This window comes from Anolis sagrei, chromosome 3 (genome assembly GCF_037176765.1).
Source record: "Anolis sagrei isolate rAnoSag1 chromosome 3, rAnoSag1.mat, whole genome shotgun sequence".
NCBI lineage: Eukaryota > Metazoa > Chordata > Lepidosauria > Squamata > Dactyloidae > Anolis > Anolis sagrei.
In genome coordinates, this window is record NC_090023.1 from 263,433,798 (window position 1) to 263,457,244 (window position 23,447).

The 23,447-nt window shown below is 42.7% G+C and overlaps 1 protein-coding gene across 1 annotated transcript in view; it reads left to right on the forward strand.

The window, feature by feature from the left end:
* LOC132769798 (cytochrome P450 2C3-like) overlaps positions 1-19,854 on the forward strand; it is a 43,670-nt gene extending 23,816 nt beyond the window's left edge. Inside the window, exons 5-9 of the mRNA XM_067466083.1 lie at positions 1,423-1,599; positions 1,763-1,910; positions 4,870-5,054; positions 6,709-6,850; positions 18,442-19,854. Of these exons, the coding sequence (XP_067322184.1) occupies positions 1,423-1,599; positions 1,763-1,910; positions 4,870-5,054; positions 6,709-6,850; positions 18,442-18,626 (837 nt within the window). The 3' untranslated portion in view covers positions 18,627-19,854. The remainder of the gene's footprint in view (positions 1-1,422; positions 1,600-1,762; positions 1,911-4,869; positions 5,055-6,708; positions 6,851-18,441) is intronic.
* The last annotated feature ends 3,593 nt before the right edge of the window (positions 19,855-23,447 follow it).

A 23,447-nucleotide genomic window follows, 5' to 3' on the forward strand; every position in this document is an offset into this window, starting at 1 on the left:
GAAAGTGTTTACAGCATCCAGTAAAACCAGGTAAGCATATTCAGAGCAAAATAGACCAAAATTATGAGTAGGGATTGCAGATATATTATTTCTGTTTGCAAAGTGAACGAATCCGATGTGTGCGGGCATGCATTATTGTGATGAAGCTTGATGGAACAAAGTCTTTTAGTGGTCCCTTCTTTCTTGTTGCCACCTTAAGTTTCTTAAGGTTTCACTGTTGTGGCACCATGTTGCAGAAAATCCACAAGAATAACACCCTTTGTGTGCCAAAACACTAAAAGCCCATACATGCCTTTTTTCACAAACTAGGGGATTGCAAAAATGGGCTGGTTAGTAGTGCCTTGCCTACCCTACAGCCCTGATTTGCTTGGATCTGTAGTAACTTTTGCTGTTATATGTTCATTCATAATATTTTTATGACACAGGAGGCAAAACTTTTTGACTCAGCTGCGTACATTCTTCTGGAATACACAGTACCTCCTTATCCATAGACTTAAGAACCATGGTTTCAGTTACCTATAAGTCAGAAAGCATTTCAAGCAGAAGTGTTTATGGGCCTCCGTAAACCCTCCATTATAACCAAAAGCATTGGTATTTATTCAACAAACAGCCTTTCCAGGCCAGTAATGGAAAACAAGTTCTCAGGTGCTCATTGTTGGTTGTATGCTTTATACTTTAACGTTTTATGATTATCCTGATTTCTACTAGATCCATCATGCTGGTATTTATATGATTTATTGACCGTCTTCAGGGTGTGCACTAGAAAACTCATTCACGACAACAATACATTAACATTCAAAATTTGGGAAAGGAGAACACGTTTCTAATTAAATACACCTGAAATTCTAATAGTTTGCACTATGAGTTACCACACTGGTTGACACCAACCCTAGCAGTGACACTATATGCTTCTATTGCACACAGACCAACATTTTACTTATGGAAACTGGAAAATATGTGGGCAAGACAACATCAAATGTGATCAAGATGACAACAGTTTTTTTATGAGAAAGAATACTCAAAGCAGAAAGGCAGCCATAGTTTGTATGAGATTAAGCCTTACTCCTTCCTCTTGCTGATTGAGGGTCAAAGAAATTTACCCTCAATTTGCAGTATTGGAAGGAAGGTGAGAACAAAGATGAAAAGTACTAGTCAAAAAGGAAAGCTGGGAAATGGAAAAGGAGCTGAGAAAATGGGAGAACAGAGACTTACTTAGGAAGGGAAAGTTCAGAATATATTGTGGAAGAAAATGATGGAAGAAGGGAGCAGGTCTCCTCCTCCTCACCTCCATTCTTTTTTTACAGTCAGGAAATTTAGCTATCTCAAAATAATTTGTGTGTGCCAAACCTGCTTTGGCCAATGAACTGTCTTTCCTTGCCTCCTCCAGAATAATGGCAGGCTTTTTGCTTTCGTCTGTTGTAGCTGTATGAATTGTTCCCATCGATCATGGACCGCCTTCCAGGGCCTCATAAGAAGGCAATGGAGATGACAGAGATGCTGCTTTCACTATCAAAGGAAGAAATACGGAAACATAAGGAGCAAGAGCCCACACAGGAGCCACGGGATTTCATTGATTACTACCTGCGTGAAATGGAGAAAGTAAGTACTGGATCGTCTTTCTCTCCATCTTTAAATGGGGTTATTATACGTCAACAGGTGACATCCAATTTCAAGACGTGCACACATATACAAGAGGAAAGGCAGCATTGAGGAGTGGCTTTCCGATCAGTCAGAAATTCTACTTCACATTTTATATTTTCAGGAGAAGAATAAGAATGATCCCACCTCTACTGTGGATGAAGAGAACCTGATGCACTCTATTCATGACATCTATTTCGGTGGATTGGGAAATTCCAGTTCAATTATACAATTTGCAATCATCATTTTGGCAAACCGTCCAGATGTCCAAGGTAAAAAAAATCATTGTGCAACACAAAGAAGGGGCTACTTCTGACCCCGGTTGTGCCAACAGTATTTTTAATAGAAATGTTGTAACTATCAAAGGATATGTGTTAAATGAAGGAGAAAACTGATTGTGATTAGTTGAACAAATAAAAATTTTGTGGACAAACAGAGAGGGAATGGCTGATGAATGAATAAAAAATAACATTTGATAGCAAAGGTTTACTGAAATTAGGTTAAGAGAACTTTCTGCAGAAAGTATGTGGATAATGGCAAAAAGGAAGCATTTGCCTCAAAGTTGGGAAAAGTTACCAAAAAGGAAGAATGCAGGAGATATCGAAGGTGAAGAATGGATATGTTTATCCCAGTGGATATAGAAAAAAGGAGCTGTAAAGATTGCAATTCCAACAATAGACAGGGTATAGGGTTTTTTGACTTTAAAGATCCCACCCGCTGTCACCAATTGTACAGGTGTGGATGATTATGGATATAATCAATCTCAGGTCTCAATTGAGTATAAGAATTTATTATAGGGGAGGCCAATTATTACTTGCAAATTAAGGTAACTGCCACCAACGTGAGGTACTGGAGGTACCACGGATGAGATCTGGCTCCACAGACGCAGATTAATGGAGATGAGATGGTCTTCAACAAAAGTTAACAAGTTTATTATGTACAAAGCATATGGTTGCAGGCTGTTAAATAACTTTGAATAACTTATAGAACTTTGAATAACACTTGGTTTGCAATACAGTCCACTCTTCTAGATGACACAACTCTTGATTAACTTTTATTGAGGTGAAGCACTTTAATAAACAATGTTTCCTAATGTGAATAGCCTTCCAATTTGATCTTTTCTTGATCAAATCCCTGATCTCTAGTCCTTTCTCGACTAGTGATCTTAACAAGCTTCCTTTAGTCGTCTCTGACTAAGAAACTGGCTAGGTTTCTCCCTTCAGCCTTCCTAGACTGAAAAACCTTTAGCTATTTACACACACTTCTCTCCACTCTCCACTCTCAACTGCCAACTCAGACTGCCTCTTTTCCAAAGACGCACAAAACATTTTCTACTTGGCTCCACCCACTTCTCACTCTCCTGCCTGGTCTCCTTGGCAACCTCACTGTGGATACAACCAGTTAACTCTAGTTTCAGCTACTGTTACCAACACGAATATATTCTAACAGTTAAACATATACATAGTATAAATGACTTCTGCACAGGAGCATGTACTAAATGAAACCTATTATGCTGTAAAAAAAAGTATGTTAACATATCAGGAGCAATTAGCACAAAAGTATCTACAAAGTTTGACACAACCCTTTTCTATCAGGTTATGGTGGCTAGCTGCACACACAGGGGCCTTTTTATATCACTGTCATGGGGTCCATACAACCCTTATATGGGAAGGGATACATGAAATGTCCCCATTTGCATGACCTGTCAAACATATTCAGGGCATATTCAGCAGGGGAAAAGGGCTTTATTCAAACCCAAAATGTCTTCTGTCAAGTAAGAGTACTGTTACACATGTCTCAGTAAATCTCTCAAGGATATCCCAATTGATTTCTGCAAAAGCAATACAATCTAAATGGAAATGGTTGCAGCAAACTGGCTTTGGACCAAGTCTCAGTAGGCAGGAGTAGGTTCACCGCTGTCATTCTAGGGCAGAGCTTTCCAAACGTTTCATGTTTGATACAAATAAGCATATGGTTCATATAATCTTTACTGTATAAATGAAATTTGGACATTCTTCCTGCACACTTCTTATGTACTACAGTTGATTCTTATGTAGTCCTCTATAGCTGCTCTGTGTAGGCTTGTGCTTTTGTATAGAATTGCTATCCGTTTCTGTTTGTTTCATTTATATGGCCCTGTTTTCATTTTTGAGTGTTGCTTCCGAAAAGGAGGCCTTTCTGAATGAGCTGTTTTGTTCTTTTGTCTGAGTGAACAAAATCTTTTGTCCCATTGGCCAACATGGAGGGGCTTCCCATGCCTCCCTTCCCCTCAGTTTTAGGGCTAGAGGGTCTCACCATTTCACAGATCTTCCGGCTCTCTCCAGAATTCATTTGAGTTGTTAGGGTTGGTGGGATAAACCGCTGTTTCTGAATCCGAATAGGAAGAATGCAGTCTGTGGTTCACTGATGCTCTTTTTGTAGCCCTTGGCTCTTCTTCAGTTGAGAAACTGCAAGTTGCTTCTGGTGTCAGAGAATTGGCCACCTGCCAGGATGTTGCCCAGGGGATGCTTGGATGTTTTGATCTTTTACCATCCTTGTGGGATGTTACTCTCATGTCCCTGCATGGGGAGCTGGAGCTGACAGAGGGAGCTCAACCCGCTCTCCCCAAATTTGAACCATTGATCTATTGGTCAGCAGTCCAGCCAGTACAAGGGTTTAACCCATTGCACACCAGGGGCTCCATTACAGCAGTGCCTTCCCTTGAACAGCATCAGCACTCAACTTCCGCAATGATTCAACGTCTTTGGAGGTTTCTAAACAGAGCCTGAATGGCCATCCAGAGATGCCTTGACTATGCCTTCCTTCCTGTCTGAAGGGGGTTAGATTGGGTGCCCTTTGAGGGTCTCTCTCAACTCTGTGCTTCCCTTCCTACCACACTCCCCAGTCCCAATGGATGGAAGGGGGCATGTCCTGGGGAACTGCCAGAGACTCTCCCCTGTCCCCTTTCCCCTCCCCACTCTGCACTTCATGAAACGGTTTCAGTGTTAGGACACAGTTTTTAAAAAAATTCTCATCAGTTAAAGAGATGTATAAAAGTTCAGATTCACATAGGGCCGTGAACTCTTTTGAGGAAATTTTTTGAACGTAAATATAATAAATTCATTGTCATCGACTTGTGGGTATAATAATAATAATAATAATCATCATCATCATCATCATCATCTTTCAGCAATTATTCATTTTTTGAATATTTGAAATATAGCTTTCATCCATTTCCATATATTTCCTCAGATAAAATCTTCAAGGAGATAGAAGATGTTGTGGGCTCCTCTAATATCTGCTATGATGACCACAAAAGACTGCCTTATACTCATGCAGTGATTCATGAAATCCAGCGTTACAGATTTCCCGCGATAATAGGAATTCCAAGGCAAACTACCAGAGATGTCCACATGAGAGGTTACATCATCCCAAAGGTACAGATGGAAGTTTTAGCTGCATTCTGTATCCCGAGAACAAAGATGTTCGAAGGATGTCATTTTGAGAGATGTATCCACATAGACAGAGCTAGCATAGGATAATAGTGTTGGAATGTGATTCTGGAGGCCAGGATTCAAATCACCAATTGACCATGGAAATCCATTGGGTGACTTTGGCAAGTTTCACGCAGAAGAAGAAAAGGCAAATCTCCTCTAAACAAATCTTTCCAGAAAGACTCCATGACTGATGTGAGCCTTCAAGTTGTTTCCCAATTATGGGGACCCTAAGGTGAACACATCATGGGGTTTTCCTGCTCAGATTTGTTCAGAGGAAGCTTGTATTTGACTTTTTATGTGGTTTCAAGTTTGGCTATCATAGCATATCTGCCTTGCCATGTGAAAGCTTATTTCCCATGTCCTGTACATTCATGTTGTGATATCTAAGACATGTTAGTCATACTTGCTTTCTCATTAAATCCTCTGGATTTATCTACATGTTAACTTGTCATCCAATAATTGGCCGAATGGTTCTATTCTAGTTACAACTAATCAAGAAGAATGTTGACCATGTTTTGGACATTCTTGGATGGTTCATAACTATTTGTCCATACCTTGTTCCGGGGAACTCCCTGTATCAAGGCAAAGGTCTTTTTAAGCCAAAGCAAGGTACGCCAAGACTATATTATAAAGAAAATTAAAGTCTTTCAAGGTTTTCCCAAAATATCAGAATTGCAGTACACAGCTGAAGTAACAATAAACGCAAGTCAAGGTCAAGAGTCCAAGTAATGCAGACAAGCCGAGTACTGTAGAACTAGGTCAGGTGCAAGAACAAACAGTAGCCAAGGTTACAGCCCAATAGTTAGAAGCCAGGACATTACCTATCAGAATTCATAAAGCATGACTAAAAGTCAAGAGTACAAACCAAAGTGAGAGTTCTGAAGTCAGGGATACAAATGGAAGTCTAAGTCCACAAATCAAGTCCACAAATCAAACCAGGAAGTCAAAATTCATAGTCATGGATTCAGGTCTGGATCAGGATTACGGGAGCCAAGGTCAGAGTTCATTATTCTACCCAGGGGCAGTAGAGTCAAGATCCAGGACTAGGGTACAAAAGGTGCATCATTATCTGCTGCCAAAGAGCTATTCTTTTCCAGACACCATTATCATGAGATCTCAGCTACTACTCATTTCAGCAAGTCTGTACAGATAATTACAGGGGCCTGTGATGCTTTCCTCAGATTAACCCCTTCCAAGATTGCTCCATATACTGGAAGAGTCAATCTCTGCTAGAGCCCTCCACAACCTTTGATGTTTTGGAGTTCAGCTTCCACAATTAATAATAAAACTTATTTATATTCCACCTCATCTCCCTGGAGAGACTCAGGGTAGACTGGCTGAGATTTCTGGGGGTTGAAGTCCAAAACAACTGGAGGACCAAAGATTGGGAAACACTGAGTTAGATGAATGATGTAACACAACCATCATATAATTAGGTGAGTGTAGATTTGCAGTATGGAAGCATCTCAGCAACTGCAAAATACATGGTTAGGCTATGATAGGCTCTCAGGCAGACTATTTCCACTGAATCCCATTTCGAAGGGAGAGATGTGTGGGCGTGTTTACTTGTCTGCTAACTGTTTCTTTCTTTCAGGGAACAATCATTGTACCTAATCTACTCTCTGTTCTTCTTGATGATGAGTACTGGGAAACTCCACACAAATTTAATCCCAACCATTTTTTGGACAAGGATGGAAATTTTGTCGCTAGAAAAGAATTTCTGGGATTTAGTACAGGTAAAAGTACTGGAAAACCTCAAACAGTTCACAGACTCTCAGTATCAGAGGAAAGCAAAGGCAACCCAATCCCTTCAACAAATCTTGCTCAAAAATCCCCAATATTTGTTAGCCTCAGGGTTACCGTATGCCCAATTCATTTGAAGACACATGACAACAAGAAATTAGCTTATGTATGGGTGAGTATTTCGGGAAGTTTTTGGAATAAGATCTGACCTATAAAGAACAAAGTACTGTGATTCCCTGCTGTTGGGGCACCGTTAAATAAAATGAAGCTGAAAGATACCAGCCTCTGTTAGTTGACCTCAAATGATGGAGAGTTCACCACCCTCCTGTTCCACTCCTGAGAAGCTTTTACAATTAATATGTTATTCCCAATGTTTAGGCAGAAACTCTTCTCTTGTAACTTGAATTTGATGGATTACTTGAGAGGGTGGAAACCTAATAGTATGAACCTCATGACTGTAATGTAGAAATAGACCACACAGGAATGGCGGAGGTGTAACACTTTATGTCATGGATGTTTAAAGAGATTAAGATATCCATTACATAAATGCTGGAAGCCAAGTTAAGACCACCAGGGTAAATATTTAGGGGGAAAGGAATTACTTGGATGTCATTGTGGATGTCTACTACAGGTCTCAGCCAAACTGAGGACTTGGATGGTGCCATACTGGAACAGAAAGGAGAGGTGTAATAATAATGTGAGATTTTAACAATTTGGATATTTGTTGAAAGACAAATTCTGTCAAGAATATCAGGTCCAAAAATTCTTCACCTGCCTTGCAGACAATTTCATAATCCAGAAGATGGAAAGGGCAACAAGGGGATCAGCTATTTTAGATCTGATCCTAACCAACAGTGATGATCTTGTAAATAATGTGGAAGTGATGAGTTTTTAGGCAGAAATGGCCATGTTCCTCTATGGAAAGGGCTTTTTGGTTATGTGTATAGAATAAGGAAGAACAAAGAAATGATCGTGCCACCACATACGGGTTCTGTTGAACTGTTAACAGTGGACAGAGAAAAGGGAGAACTACTGGAGACTAGGAGACTAGGACGCAGAACAATGGTTTCAAACTACAAGAAAGGAGATTCCATCTGAACATTAGGAAGAACTTCCTGACTGCGAGAGCTGTTCAGCACTGGAACTCTCTGCCCCGGAGTGTGGTGGAGGCTCCTTCTTTGGAAGCTTTTAAACAGAGGCTGGATGGCCATCTGTCAGGGGTGATTCGAATGCAATATTCCTGCTTCTTGGCAGGGGGTTAGACTGGATGGCCCATGAGGTCTCTTCCAACTCTTTGATTCTATGATTCTACTCAACACCTTCTTTACTGCACTCCTCTCCCAAAAGGTTAAAAGTACTAAACCTGGGCATAATTGATCCGCTGATGCAATAGGGGGAATATATTATTGAATGGGTCAAGAGACAGTAGAGGAATGTCTGGTTAATCTAAATAACTTCAAGTGCCAGGACCAGATGAATTACTCTCAAGAATTCGCATTAGAGGCAATGCAGCATTTTAGATAAAATGGTCTGAAAAAGCCTGGCGAGGGGCAACTTAGGTGTATATTTAGCCTGGGGAAGATACAATAAGAGGGTCATGACAGACGTGTTTAAATATTAGAAAGGATGTCATATTGAGATGCAAGGTTGTTTTCTGCTGCTCTAGATATTAGGACATGGAGCAATGAATTCAAATTGCTGGAAAAAAGATTCCACTTAAACACTAGAGGGAACCTCCTGAAGGTAAGAGTTATTTAACAGTGGAATATACCTTTTTGGAGTGTGGCAGAGTCTTCTTCTCTTGAGGTTTTTAAACAAAAATTGGATAGCCATTTGTCAGGAGTCCTTTGATTTTTTTAAGTTTTGTAGTTTTTTTAAAAAATTACATACATTAGCAACCTACAGTGTAAGCAAAACACATAGCCCCACCACCAAGTATCCTTTCCTTTGCCATATATTTATAAATCAACCATTAACCAATTCTTTCTTTTCCATTTCCAAATTCAACTTTGTGGCATCCATTAGTAATCTTAACCTAGCATCTGGTGTAATATTTAGTCCTATAATATTACCTATTTCGATATGGAGCCCCCGGTGACGCAGTGGGTTAAAGCCCTGTGCCGGCACGACTGAAGACCAACAGCTCGCAGGTTTGAATCCAGGGAGAGGTGGATGAGCTCCCTCTATCAGCTCCAGCTCCTCATGCGGGGTCATGAGAGAAGCCTCCCACAAGCATGATAAAAACATAAAATCATCCAGTCATCCCCTGGGCAACGTCCTTGCTGATGGCCAATTCTCTCACACCAGACGCGACTTGCTCCTGTCACGACAAAAACAAACAAACCAACCTATTTCGATAAATATATATTCCAAAAACTCTTCACTTGGGGGCATTCCCACCATACATGAAAATATGTCCCTTTGTGCATGCCACACCTCCAGCAGAGGTTGCTTTGCTTGCTATTCATCTGATGTTGTTTAACTAGTGTGGTAAACCATTTCCATATAATTTTGTACACATTTTCTTTTTATCTTTGGTGTGATGTGAACACAACGATGGACAGGGTATAGGGATCTTCCTTTGAAGATCCCCACCGCTATCACCAATTGCGAGGAGGTGCTTGTGTGTTGCTGAGGTTGGCAACGGCAGGCCCTAATAATGGAGGTATTTTACCTCAAGCACTTTTTAATCTCACCGCTGCCACCACATTGTACAGATGTGGATGTTATGGAGGGAATTTACCTCAGGCCTCAATTGTGTAGAAGAGTATATTATGGAGGAGGCCAATTATTATTTGTAAATTAAGGTAACTGCCACCAACATGAGGTATTTGAGGTACCACCAATGAGATCTGGCTCTACAGACGCAGATTAGTTGAGATGAGACGGTTTTCAACAAAAGATAACTTGTTTATTGTGTACAAAGCTTATTTATTTATTTATCGTGTCATCCGCAACCAGAACATTGTATTACATTTCTAACAGAGCAAAACAAACAAACAGATAAAAACAAACGCCAAATTTTGCAAACTTGGTAGCTGATAAAATGTCCTTTGACCAGTATCTGGCCACTTGGAGTGCCTCTGGTGTTGCCGCAAGAAGGTCCTCCATCGTGTGTGTGGCAGGGCTCAGGTTGCATTGCAGCAGATGGTCAGTGGTTTGCTCTTCTCCGCACTCGCATGTCGTGGATTCCACTTTGTAACCCTATTTCTTAAGATTGGCTCTGCATCTCGTGGTGCCAGAGCGTAGTCTGTTCAGCGCCTTCCAAGTCGTCCAGTCTTCTGTGTGCCCAGGGGGGAGTCTCTCATCTGGTGTCACCCACGGATTGAGGTGCTGGGTTTGAGCCTGCCACTTTTGAACTCTCGCTTGCTGAGGTGTTCCAGCGAGTGTCTTTGTAGATCTAAGAAAACTATTTCTTGATTTAAGTTGTTGACGTGCTGGCTGATACCCAAACAAGGGATGAGCTGGAGATGTCTCTGCCTTGGTCCTTTCACTATTGGCTGCAACTTCCCGGCGGATGTCAGGTGGTGCAATACCGGCTAAGCAGTGTAATTTCTCCAGTGGTGTAGGGCGCAGACACCCTGTGATAATGTGGCATGTCTCATTAAGAGCCACATCCACTGTTTTAGTGTGGTGAGATGTGTTCCACACTGGGCATGTGTACTCAGCAGCAGAGTAGCATAGCGCAAGGGCAGATGTCTTCACTGTATCTGGTTGTGATCTCCAGGTTGTGCCAGTCAGCTTTCATATGATATTGTTTCTAGCACCCACTTTTTGTTTGATGTTCAGGCAGTGCTTCTTGTAGGTCAGAGAACGGTCCAGAGTGACTCCCAGGTATTTGGGTGCGCTGCAATGCTCCAGTGGGATTCCTTCCCAGGTGATCTTCAGAGCTCGGGATGCTTCTCTGTTCTTAAGGTGAAAGGCACATGTCTGTGTTTTAGATGGATTAGGGATCAGTTGGTTTTCCCTGTAATAGGCAGTTAGAGCACCTAGAGCTTCGGAGAGCTTCTGTTCAACCATCTCAAAGCTCCCTGCTTGAGCGGTAATGGCGCGATCATCAGCATAGATGAAACTCTCTGTCCCTTCTGGCAGTGGCTGGTCATTTGTGTAGATGTTGAACATGGATGGAGCAAGCATGCTCCCCTGAGGCAGGCCGTTCTTCTGTTTCCGCCATCTGCTTCTCTGGCCCTGGAACTCAACAAAAAAGCTCCTGTTTTGTAGCAGGTTTCCTATGAGACGGGTGAGATGGTAGTCCTTTGTGATATTATACATTTTTCTCAGGAGGAGGCGGTGGTTCACAGTATCATAAGCCGCTGACAGGTCTATGAAGACAGCTCCTGTGATCTGCTGCCTTCCAAAGCCATCTTCTATGTGCTGAGTCAGGTTCAGCACTTGCGATGTGCAGCTTTTGGCTTTCCTGAAGCCAGCTTGCTGTGGAATCAGACATGGGTCTATTTTTTCCATAATTCTATGCAGAATAAGTCTCTCCAGAACTTTGTAGAGGTGGCACAGCAGGGAGATTGGTCTGTAGCTTTTTGGATCATTACGGTCTTTGCCTGGCTTCAAGATGGCAATGACTCTTGCTTTCCTCCAGATTTTGGGGATCTGACAGGATGCAGTGCAGTTCATCAGCTCCAGTACCCAGCACGTTGCTTTTGGGCCAAAGTTCTTGATTTGTTCTATCCGTAGATCATCCAAGCCAGCTGCTTTGCCATTCTCACATTTATTGAGAGCCATGTCCAATTCAGTAGATGTAAAGAGTTCGTGAAGTTTGTTGTTCTCAATCTCTTGTTGTCTGGCTATTGGTTTCTTTCTTACTTTGGTGGCAAGGTTGGGTTTCCCGTTCAAGAGTTGGTGTGCTACCTGGTCTGCCTTTATGTTGGCATGGGTATTAATTTGTGAGGGGTCATTGCTCAACCGTCTTAGCAACCTCCACGCCTTCTGGCTGCTCCTGCCCATGTCGACCTCTGTGATCAGCTTGATCCGCTGTTCTTTCTTGGCTTCAGAGATGGAGGACATAATGTTCTGCGCTGCCTGAAGAGTCTGCTCACGAAATGGGTCTTCGTTGTGGAGCCTGTAATAGTTTTCCAACAAGGCAGCTGTTTCAGGAGTAATGCCCTGAAGGTAGTTGGTTCTGCAGCCTCTCGGTATCGAGGCCCGTGAGCAGGTTTTCACGATTTCAATAAAATGCTCGTCTTCCTCGGATTGGTGCAACCGATGTGATCATGTCATCTAACATGTCTGAGAATTTAGTCCAATCTGCCTTTCTGAAGTTGTATCTTCGTTTAAATCAAACTTCCTGGGGCCTTATTATTGGGAACAGTTGGCATATTATTGGTCGGTGCTGTGTGTTTGGAATTGGTGGCCCCACTGATTTAGTGCATTGCTGTACAATGCTGTCACTCACAAATAAGAGGTCTGGGTTATATCCTCGGTGCCATCTCCCGCTGTTGTAGGATGGTGCTATCATAGATGAGTGATAGTTTGTGCAGTTCAGACCAGGAGAGGACAGCCTCTCCATTTTTGTCCTCTTGGGCATAGCCCCATACGTAGCTATGACTGTTGAAGTCACCAATTACTACTGCCCTTTGGTGCCTATCAAAATTCTCGGGAGAGGAGAAGCAGAACTCTTCATTTGGGGGCTTGTACACAGAGGTGATGGTGATGTTATTAAGCTCTACTGTTAGAACCTCGATATTGTTTTCTTCAGTGTTGTGGGCACCGCTGACTTGGAGGCCTGGTTTGAAAAGACGGCACTTCCATACTGCGCATGTGGTCTTTCCGCTACTAGGATCAGTCCTGGAACTTTGGGTCATTTCTGTCGTTCATCCCTGTGTGTTTCTTGGACACAAAGCTTATGGTTGCAGGCTATTAAATAAATTATGGAACTTTGAATATCACATGGTTTATAATACAGTCCACTCTTACAGATAACACAGCTTGTGGCTAACTTTCACTGAGCTGAAGCTTTCTAGTGAACAATGTTTCACTACTATAAATAGCCTTTCAATTTGATCTTCCCTCGATCAAATCTCTGATCTCTTGTCCTTCCTTAACTAGAGATCTTAACTAGGCTTCCTTTAGTCTCCTTTGACTAAAGAATCTGGCCAGGTTTCTTTCTTCAGCCCCCCTAGACTGGAAAAACCCCAGCCGCTCGCACACAAGCCTCTCTCTCTCGCCTTACCAAGCCTCTCACTCTGGCCTTTTTTAAACCGCACATAACTTTTCCTGCCTGGCTCCGCCCACTTCTCCCTCTCATGAGCTAGCCAGCCTCATCTCCTTGGCAACGCTCACTGTGGATTCAAACCAGATGACTCCAGTTTTAGCTACTGTTACAAACACAAACACATACTCTAACAGTTAAAGACAAACATAATAACAATGACTTCTGCACAATCTTATTGATATATTCTTAACCACTCTCCACTTAAAAACCCTTTCCCAATCAAAATCTGTCAGAGGCCCCAAGGTCTCCTTCCCGCACCTTTTCTAACAGCTTTAGTCCTATTTCTTCACCAATTAATCAATTATATATTTTCCCAATTAATTCTTTCCTCATTATTTGTTGCTTTTTAAGTTTACTTAGCCATTCTTCGTATTTATACAATGCTCTACATCTGGGATTTTTTTTACTTAGCCAGTTCTTTTTCCAATATATAGCTTTTTCCTCTCAAAAAAATTCAGGACACCTTGTTCTTCTAACTTATTAAACTTGTTCAATTAATTTTGTATCCATTCCTTCCATGAAAGAGCGGTTTCCACCTCCACTAATTTGTAATACTTAAGTTTAATTCTCAGGTCCTCTGGAAAAATTTCCAATAAAACTGTTGGGGTTAGGGGAGAGACTCCTGGAAATATCTTGTTTTTTAATGTAACTCATGCATCCATAACATCTTTAGTCAGGTTATTTTTACACCCCTTAATTTCTTTGCTTGTTTTTGACCTGAAAAACATTTCCCCATAATCTCTATGCCAACATTTTTCTTCCAGTTCTCGCCAGATTAATTTAGATTCTGAGAGCAGCCTAAACACTTATGTGTGTGTGATGGTAGGTTTTTACTTCTGGTATTCCTAGTCCCCCTAATTTCTGAGAAATATACCACAAGCCTCTGGTAGCCTGGATCTCCTAGTCCCATTACAAAATTCATTGATTAATTTCTGCAATTTTAAAGATCAACATCTGGCAGTTTAGAGGGTAACATATTACAAAAGAAGTTAAATTTAGATAATACTTTCATTTAAAAAAAAATAGCTATTCTGCCGAATCATGAAAGATTAAGTGTTTTGTATTCCAATAGTCTTTCTTGAATTTCCCTAAATAGTCTATCAGAATTTATTTATTTTTTACTTTGAGTAATTAATGGGTATTGTGACTCCCAAATACTTAATTTTGTTTTTGATCTTAATCTTAAATTGATCAATTATTTTCTTTGTCCTTTCTGTTATTTTTCCAAACTATTTTAAATGTAGGTTTATCTGGTCTAGTGCCCTATCTGGATTTCTGACTGTCAAAAGTGTGTCGTCTGCAAATAAGCTAATTTTGATTTTGTTGTCCACTCCCATTCTCGGTATATCTTTATCCTCCCTGATTACAGAGGTCAATAATTCCATAACTAATATAAATAATGCAAGGGAAAGAAGGCAACCCTGCTTTACTGCTTGCTTAATACTAAAGGGTACCAACTACCTTCAGGGCATTACTCCTGAAACAGCTGCCTTGTTGGAAAACTATTACAAGCTCCACAACAAAGACCCATTTAGTGAGCAAACCCTTCAGGCAGCACAGAGCATTGTGTCCTCCATCTCTGAAGCCAAGAAAGAACAGTGGATCAAGCTGATCACAGAGGTTGACATGGGCAGGAACAGCCAGAAGGCGTGAAGGCTGCTAAGACGGTTGAGCAATGACCCATCACAAACTAAAACCCATGCCAACATAAAGGCAGATCAGATAACACACCAACTCTTGAAGAATGGGAAACCCAACCTTGCCACCAAAGTAGGAAAGAAACCAATAGCCAGACAACAAGAGATTGAGAACAACAACCTTCATGAACCCTTTACATCTACTGAATTGGACATGGCTTTCAATAAATGTAAAAATGGCAAAGCAGCTGGCCTGGATGATCTACGGATAGAACAAATCAAGAACTTTGGTCCGAAAGCAAGGTGCTGGCTGCTGGAGCTGATGAACAACTGCACTGCATCCTGTCAGATCCCCAACATCTGGAGGAAAGCAAGAGTCATCGCCATCTTGAAACCAGGCAAAGACCGTAATGATCCAAAAAACTATAGACTGTTGTGCCACCTTTACAAAGTCCTGGAGAGACTTTCTTACTTACTTAGGCAATCCCTCGTTTTCCGAGGAGGATAGTCTTCCAGTATTCTTGTGGGTCCGTATGTGGCTGTGGAGCCCTATTCTTGCTCTGCATCTTCTTCCACTGTGAGGGCATTGGTTTCCAGGTGGAAGGCGGTCTCGGTCGGGGTTGGCTTAATGCACCTTCCTCTTGGCACGCTTCTCCCTTTCGCCCTCCATTCGTGCCTCTTCAAATTCTGCAGCACTGCTGGTCACAGCTGACTTCCAGCTGGAGCGGTCAAGGGCCAGGGCTTCCCAGTTCTCAGTGTCTATGCCGGAGTTTTAAGGTTGGGTTTGAGCCCATCTTTAAATCTCTTTTCCTGTCCACCAACATTCTGTTTTCCATTCTTGAGTTCGGAGTAGAGCAACTACTTTGGGAGATGGTGGTCGGGCATCCGGACAACGTGGCTGGTCCAGCGGAGTTGATGGCGGAGGACCATCACTTCAATGCTGGTGGTCTTTGCTTCTTCCAGCACGCTGACGTCTGTCTGCCTGTCTTCCCAAGAGAGTTGCAGGATTTTCCGGAGGCAGCGCTGATGGAATCGTTCCAGGAGTTGCATGTGATGTCTGTAGACAGTCCACATCTCACAGGCATATAGCAGGGTTGGGAGGACAATGGCTCTATAAACAAGCACCTTGGTATCCCTACGGATGTTCCTGTCCTCAAACACTCTCTACTTCATTCGAAAAAATGCTGCGCTCACCGAGCTCAGGCGGTGTTGTATTTTGGTGTCGATGTTGACTTTCATGGAGAGGTGGCTACCAAGGTAGTGGAAATGATCAACATTTTCTAATGTTACACCATTAAGCTGTATCGCTGGCATTGGAGAGGGGTTGGCTGGTGTCTTCTGGAACAGCACCTTGGTTTTTTTCAATGTTCAATGACAGGCCAAGCTTCTCATATGCTTCTGCGAAAATGTTTAGAGTGGCTTGTAGATCTTTTTCTTAATGTGCACACACGACGTTGTCATCAGTGTACTGGAGTTCTATAACATGTTGTTGTAACCTTGGTTTTGGCTTTCAGTCTGCTGAGGTTGAATAGCTTGCCATCTGTCTGATAGATGATTTCCACTCTGGTGGGAAGCTTCCCATCAACAAGGTGAAGTATCATAATGATGAAAGTGGAGAATAAAGTTGGGGCAATAACACATCCCTGTTTGACACCGGATTCCACTTTAAATGGGTCACTTTGGGAGTCATTGCTGTCCAAAACTGTTGCCATCATGTCATCATAGAGGAGCCGCAGGATGTTCACAAATTTGTTAGGGCATCTGATTTTTTGGAGGATGGTCCAGAGAGCGTTGCATTCACTGTGTCAAATGCCTTTGCAAGGTTGATGAATGCCATATACAGAGGTTGATTTTGTTCTCTGCATTTTTCTTGGAGCTGTCATGCAGTGAAGATCATGTCCACTGTTCCTCTGGAGGGGCAGAAGCCATTCTCGGATTCTGGTAGGGTGTCTCCTGAGAGGGGTAGAAGGCGTTGCACTACATTGGAAAGAACACTACCAAAGACTATTGAACCGCAGCTCCAATGTGGCCGAAGAGGTGGGGCAGAAGCCGTTCTGGGATTCTGGGAGGGTGTCTTCTGAGAGGGGTAGAAGGAGTTGCACTACGTTGGAAAGAACACTACCAAAGCCTATTGAACCGCAGCTCCAATGTGGACGAAGAGGTTCTCTCACAAATCTCGCAACAACAAACCAGGGATGAGCTTGCAGCACTACCTAGCTTGGAAGAAGTCAGCAATGCCATCAGCCAACAAAAGAATAACAAAGCCAGCGGACCGGATGGGATCCCTGCTGAAATCTTTAAAGAGGGAGGACCTGAGCTGACACAACAACTCCACCAGCTCATAGAAAAAGTGTGGGTGACCGAGAAAATCCCAGCAGATTTCAAGGATGCCACCATCATCACCCTCTTCAAGAAAGGGGAAAGAACAGACTGCAGAAACTATCGAGGTATCTCCCTTCTAACCTCAGCTGGTAAAATCCTCACAAGAATCCTGGAGAGACTTATTCTGCATAGAATTATGGAAAAAATAGACCCATGCCTGATTCCACAGCAAGCTGGCTTCAGGAAAGGCAAAAGCTGCACATCACAAGTGCTGAACCTGACTCAGCACATAGAAGATTGCTTTGAAAGGCAGCAGATCACAGGAGCTGTCTTCATAGACCTGTCAGCAGCTTAGGACACTGTAAACCACCACCTACTCCTAAGAAAAATGTATAATATCACAAAGGACTACCACCTCACCCGCCTCATAGGAAACCTGCTACAAAACAGGAGCTATTTTGTTGAGTTCCAGGGCCAGAGAAGCAGATGGCGGAAACAGAAGAACGGCCTGCCTCAGGGGAGCGTGCTCGCTCCATCCATGTTCAACATTTACACAAATTACCAGCCACTGCCAGAAGGGACAGAGAGTTTCATCTATGCTGATGATCGCGCCATTACCGCTCAAGCAGGGAGCTTTGAGATGGTTGAACAGAAGCTCTCCGAAGCTCTAGGTGCTCTTGCTGCCTATTACAGGGAAAACCAGCTGATCCCTAATCCATCTAAAACACAGACATGTGCTTATCACCTTAAGAACAGACAAGCATCCCGAGCTCTGAGAATCACCTGGGAAGGAATCCCACTGGAGTATTGCAGCACACCCAAATACCTGGGAATCACTCAGGACCGTGCAGAGCACTGCCTGAATATCAAGCAAAAAGTGGGTGCTAGAAACAACATCTCCATGTAATACAACTTTTCGGTTGTTCGGTTGTCTGACACAATAAATAAATAAATAAATAAATAAATAAATAAATAAATAGTAAAGGCTTCAGTACTTGAGTAGTTAATTATGACTTTAGTTATCTAAATACATTTGTTCTATTATATGTTGAAAACTATGTCGAAAACCATATCTTTAATTTGTGATTATATATATCCAATGCAATAAATGCCTAGTGGAGCTTTCTCATTTTTGGCACTCTCTATAATGTTTATCAGTCTGTAGACCAAGTCAGTGGCAGAGTCTCCATCTCTTGAGGTTTTTAAACAGAAATTGGATAGCCATTTGTCAGGTGTCCTTTGATTTTGTGACATGGGCTTACCCATTGGGGCCTCTTCCAACTGCATGGTTCTGTCATTCTATGATCAATCCATATGCATTTATAGTCTATTTTTCTGCTTCATCCTTATTTGCTCAATTGAATATATACTCATCCCCTGCCTTTGTCTCCCCATACAGGGCCTCGTTCGTGCTTGGGGGAAAATATGGCCAGGATGGAGCTATTTATCTTCTTGACCCGTCTGCTGAGGGTATTCCATTTCCAGCCTCCTCCAGGAGTCAAGAAATTAATTGAAGAACCTGTAAAGAATGCAACTTTGCCACCCCACCCTTATAAAGTGTGTGCTATTCCTCGCAATAGTTAATCATAAAACATTCAAGAATAATTACAGCGACTTCTTATTCATTGCTGTATATTTAAAGCAAATCCCCCCTTCAATTAATTTGATGTTCCCAGACCTCTTCTCTATCTCTAGAACCTCTAACAAATCTGAGACATTGCTCAATGCTAAATTAATTTTGTTTCATTCTTTGGGTGTTATTGTACCTATTTGCTCAAATGAAAGAATTCTTGCTATGGATGGATATAGGGGAACTAACAGTGCAGTGAATTGAGGGTTGGACGAGTTCTACTAAAAGTTCAGGTTTCAAATCCTCCTTTAGCTATGGAAATACACTGAGTGATGTTGCACAAGCCATGTTTTTTCAGCCTGGAGGCATAGACAGAAAAGGGCCTCTGAAGCAACCTTGCGAAATCCCACGGCCCATGAAAAAACACAAACGCCCACAATACTGATTCAGTGGGAATCTTCTAGCTGCAACAAGATCTATGTCTAGATCACTGCATTTATTGGCATTTGATAATAATATTTCCATGGGCGGCCCATGTGGTTGGCAACCTATCAAAAGGGTAAAATTATGAATACAGCCAGGTCAGAGGCCGAACCTCTGACAAGGGGCTTGATTTCCACATTCTTGTCCACCTTGGTCAACATTTTCTGCATATGTTCTAGCTTGTCAATGTCCTCCTTCATCTGTGTTGTCCAGAAATAGACACATAATTCCTGGTGCAGTTTGACCAAAGCAGAAGATAGTGGCACTAATTCCTCCCTTGATTTGAACACCTTGGCCCTATTGATGTAACCCAGAATCTCATGAGTGCATCCTGACATGGAAGACACCGGCATCAACTAGGAGCAGATGGTCGTTTCATTTAGTTCACTTTATCTATTCCAAGGTGTATTTGGAGAAACAAGTGGAGACTGAAATTTCCATTCCCTTGATGAGCTTGTTGAGGCTTTTATTCTCTATTACCCTACAAGAAGGGAGGGAGGACAGAGGTGCACAGCATAGCATATACAACATCAGCCATGACAATTCACCTCCATCCTTATGATATAAAAGATTCGTACATTAACTGTTCTCACTAAACATCTTTCTATGTAACCTATTATGTCTCTTTCAGCTCTAAAATGTAATCATTTCCTGAATAAACAATTTTTTGGGGGAAAGCAAGAACAGTTTTCTCATTTTTACATTGTAATAGATCAGGGGTCCTCAAACTAAGGCCCGGGGGCCAGATGCGGCCCTCCAAGGTCATTACCTGGCCCTTGCTCAGGGTCAACCTAAGTCTGAAATGACTTGAAAGCACTTTTTTTGCTGTACAAATAAAATATGTGCAGTGTGCATAGGAATTCATTCATTTTTTTCCAAATTATAATCCAGCCATCCAACAGTTGGAGGGACTGTGACCTGGCCCTCGGTTTAAAAAGTTTGAGGACCCCTGTAATAGATAATGTCTGAAACTTGTGGGTTCTCTTGATGTTTTAGTAGAGGCAACATGGGAGAAAAAATATTCCTGAAGAGATGAAAGGAAGACTGGTCTTGGTTGGCCTAGCTCTATTAACTTCCCTTATTCTTTACATCAGCACTTTTCTTTTTATCCTTGATTACTTGTTTCCCAATAAAACCCCAATATTTCTGCTTTGAAACATGCTGATATTAATTCCTTTAGCAGAGCCGTATTGGGAAAGCTCTCATTAGCTAAGAATGCTCATTGATGTTTAGGAGATTTATGAGGCTGTTGTGAGAATGTGCAGTATTTCAGAATTATCCTCATGAGAGAAAAGTACAGAGAAATGATTGGAAGTTCTTATAATAAGATCAATGGGGTGGAAACCTGAATAAGAGGTAAAGAAACTGCATGTCAACAAATGGGGCGTAAACAGGCCTATGTTTTTGAGTTATGCTGCCTATACATATATATTGTATTTAATATTTATAAGATCTGATAAACTCCCAAAATATAATCTGCCACATTACGAGGGTTGAATGAAAAGTAATGCCTCCACCTTCGTAACTCCTCAACAGATGGCAGTACTGGTATGCGGCAATTACTGGCTTGTTCAGTAGACTCTCCTCTACAGTTCAATTCTGGTGGGAAACCTTAGCATTGAACTGTTGTGTACAGGCCCGTAGCCAGGATTTTGATGGGGGAGGGGGGCTGAGTTTGATTCAGGGGTGGGGGCTGAGGATCTACTCTAGCAAACCTTTTGCATCGTAACCCCAATACCACCATGCATATGGGATATATTGAGCATGGTGATCAGATCATGATATGAATAAACACAACAGTTTAAATAATGTACCAGTAAGGCCTTCTTGCGGACCACCCTAAGAATTTTTTTGGGGGGGAGCTGAAGCCCCTCAAGCCACCCCCCCCCCAGCTACATGCCTGGTTGCATTGTTAAAGTGCAAAATATGGAACCCTGCTCAATGGTCAATGTGAGTTAAGGAACGTGCAGTCATTGAATTCTTGACAGCAGATAGTGTCACCCCAAAGGAGATTCATCAGAGAATGCAAGCTTTTTATGGTGATTTTGTTGATGTGAGTACTGTGCGTTGTTGGGCAAGAAAGTTTAAAGATGTTGAGGTGGGTGTTGTGACTCAGCTGGAATCACAGAGTGATAGTGTCAATGATTCTGATGAGGATGATGGGATTCAGAATCACAGTCAGATGCAAAGCAATGATGTCCCTGTGTTAGACGAAGAAGACCAGGAACAGGGGGCAGAAGTTCAGTTGTTTCCCACAGCAAGGGATGATGCTGGGGAAAGTGAAACTACTGAGAGCCAAGTGCAGGATTCAGGAAGGGAGGACGGTTCTCAGCCAGATAGTTCTCAGCCAGTTAATGAGGGGAAAAGCATTAATGAGGAAATTTACCTTGATGAAGCCGGTTGTTTAGATCGAGCTGATTGGTTGGAATTTAAAGTGCGAAGGAGTGTCAGGATCGCTAGCAGGCGAGAGAGAGAGGCTCAGGGCCATAGGAACACCTTCATGTTGCCCAAACAGTATTAAACAAACAGGCTGTTTGAGTGTGCCTCAGTGTCAGAGCAACTTACTGCTTTAACCAAGAGACTTTGGATTTATCCATTGTAAAAATAATTTTGGCAAGAAGATGGGGCCCCTGGCCAACAGGGCCCTCTGCTTAAGCACAACTGAGGACAGTGGTAAATCTGGCACTGTATAGCAGTCAACAGTACAAGTAGAAAATAAGGGATTCATTCTCTATAGAGAGACCGAGGTTGAACTTACCTGCCCATCCACTCACCTTTGCAGCTCCATCAGCTACTATTTTTGAATCTCACCCTTGACCTCCTTTTGGATGTGCATCCTAAAACCATTCAATTCAGGAAAATCTATACTATTTAGCTGGAGGGAACATGGAGACAGCTCCTAAAAAGGGTTATTGTATCTCTCTCAATGTTATGAATTTCAGCTAGGATCACAGATAGAGTCAGTGCCTGGCGAGCATATGCTAAACCAAATGGGACAGGACAAAAAAACCAACTCACTTGAAGACAAGCCACAGAGGTTTGATATGATTTGGCAAAAAAGGATGCAAGTAAAAGAAAATTTCTTCAAAAAGTACAAGCACAAGCAAACATACTGAGAAATGCAGGTCATTTTACAAAGATTGGCAGCTAGACAAACCTCCCACTCCCTCTCCTGCTTGGTTAGGAGCCTTCTCATTGGCTAAGACTTCCTCCAACATCACAGACCAGGGTGGAGAGGAAGAGAAAACAGCTGGGATTGGTGGGGTTCAGGGCCCGCTTCTGAGGGTGTGTGTCCCATCGTCCAGACTGGAAAGAATGGGAATTTCGTACTAATGGGTTTTGGAAGCTTGGAATAATCTCTACATAAAGAGTGAGGCTTGGCAAATCAGAAAGTCAATCAAGTGGGGTAGCAAGGTCCTTGATGAGTCCTCAGCCCTGGGGGTCCACTAGACGAATCTGGGCTATTTCTCAAGACAGCCAAATAGTCCAAAGTCACATAAGCACAACATAGTATGAGTTATGATGTTTGACAAACTAGGGCCTAATGCATCTTGTGCTGGTGTACTCTACATCAGGGATTTAGTTGTAGAAATAGAATGGTAACATTTTGGAGCTGGCAGTTCGATGATACAAAGTTTTGCAACAGTAAAGGAGTTAGGGGAAAAGGACAGAGGTGAGGCCATTGGGTGAGGCCATTTTCTTCTTTGGATGGGCACCCCCTATGTCCTGGAGGTTTAATCCTCCCATGAATGTTTGGGGTTGGGCTAGGGCACTCCTGGTCAGTTGCAAGGCCGAACAGGGTATAGGGTTACAGCCTGTGCTGGACGGGGTCGCACTCCCCTTGAAGGCGCAGGTTCGCAGCTTGGGTGTGACCCTGGACTCATCGCTGAGCCTGGAGCCTCAGGTTTCAGCGGTGACCAGGGGAGCATTTGCACAGCTTAGGCTCGTGCGCCAGCTGCGCCCGTATCTTGGGAAGTCTGACTTGGCCACGGTGGTACACGCTTTGGTCACATCCCGCCTCGACTACTGCAACGCTCTCTACGTGGGGCTGCCCTTGAAGACGGCCCGGAAGCTTCAGCTAGTCCAACGCGCGGCAGCCATGTTGTTAACAGGAGCAGGACGCAGAGAGCATACAACGCCCCTGCTGTCCCAGCTCCACTGGCTGCCGATCTGCTACCGGGCCCAATTTAAGGTGCTGGTGTTATCCTACAAAGCCCTAAACGGTTCCGGCCCAAAATACCTTGCAGACCGCATCTCGGCCTATGAGCCCACGAGGGCCTTGAGATCATCCGGGGAGGCCCTTCTCTCGGTCCCGCCTGCCTCACAGGCACGTCTGGCGGGGACGAGGGAGC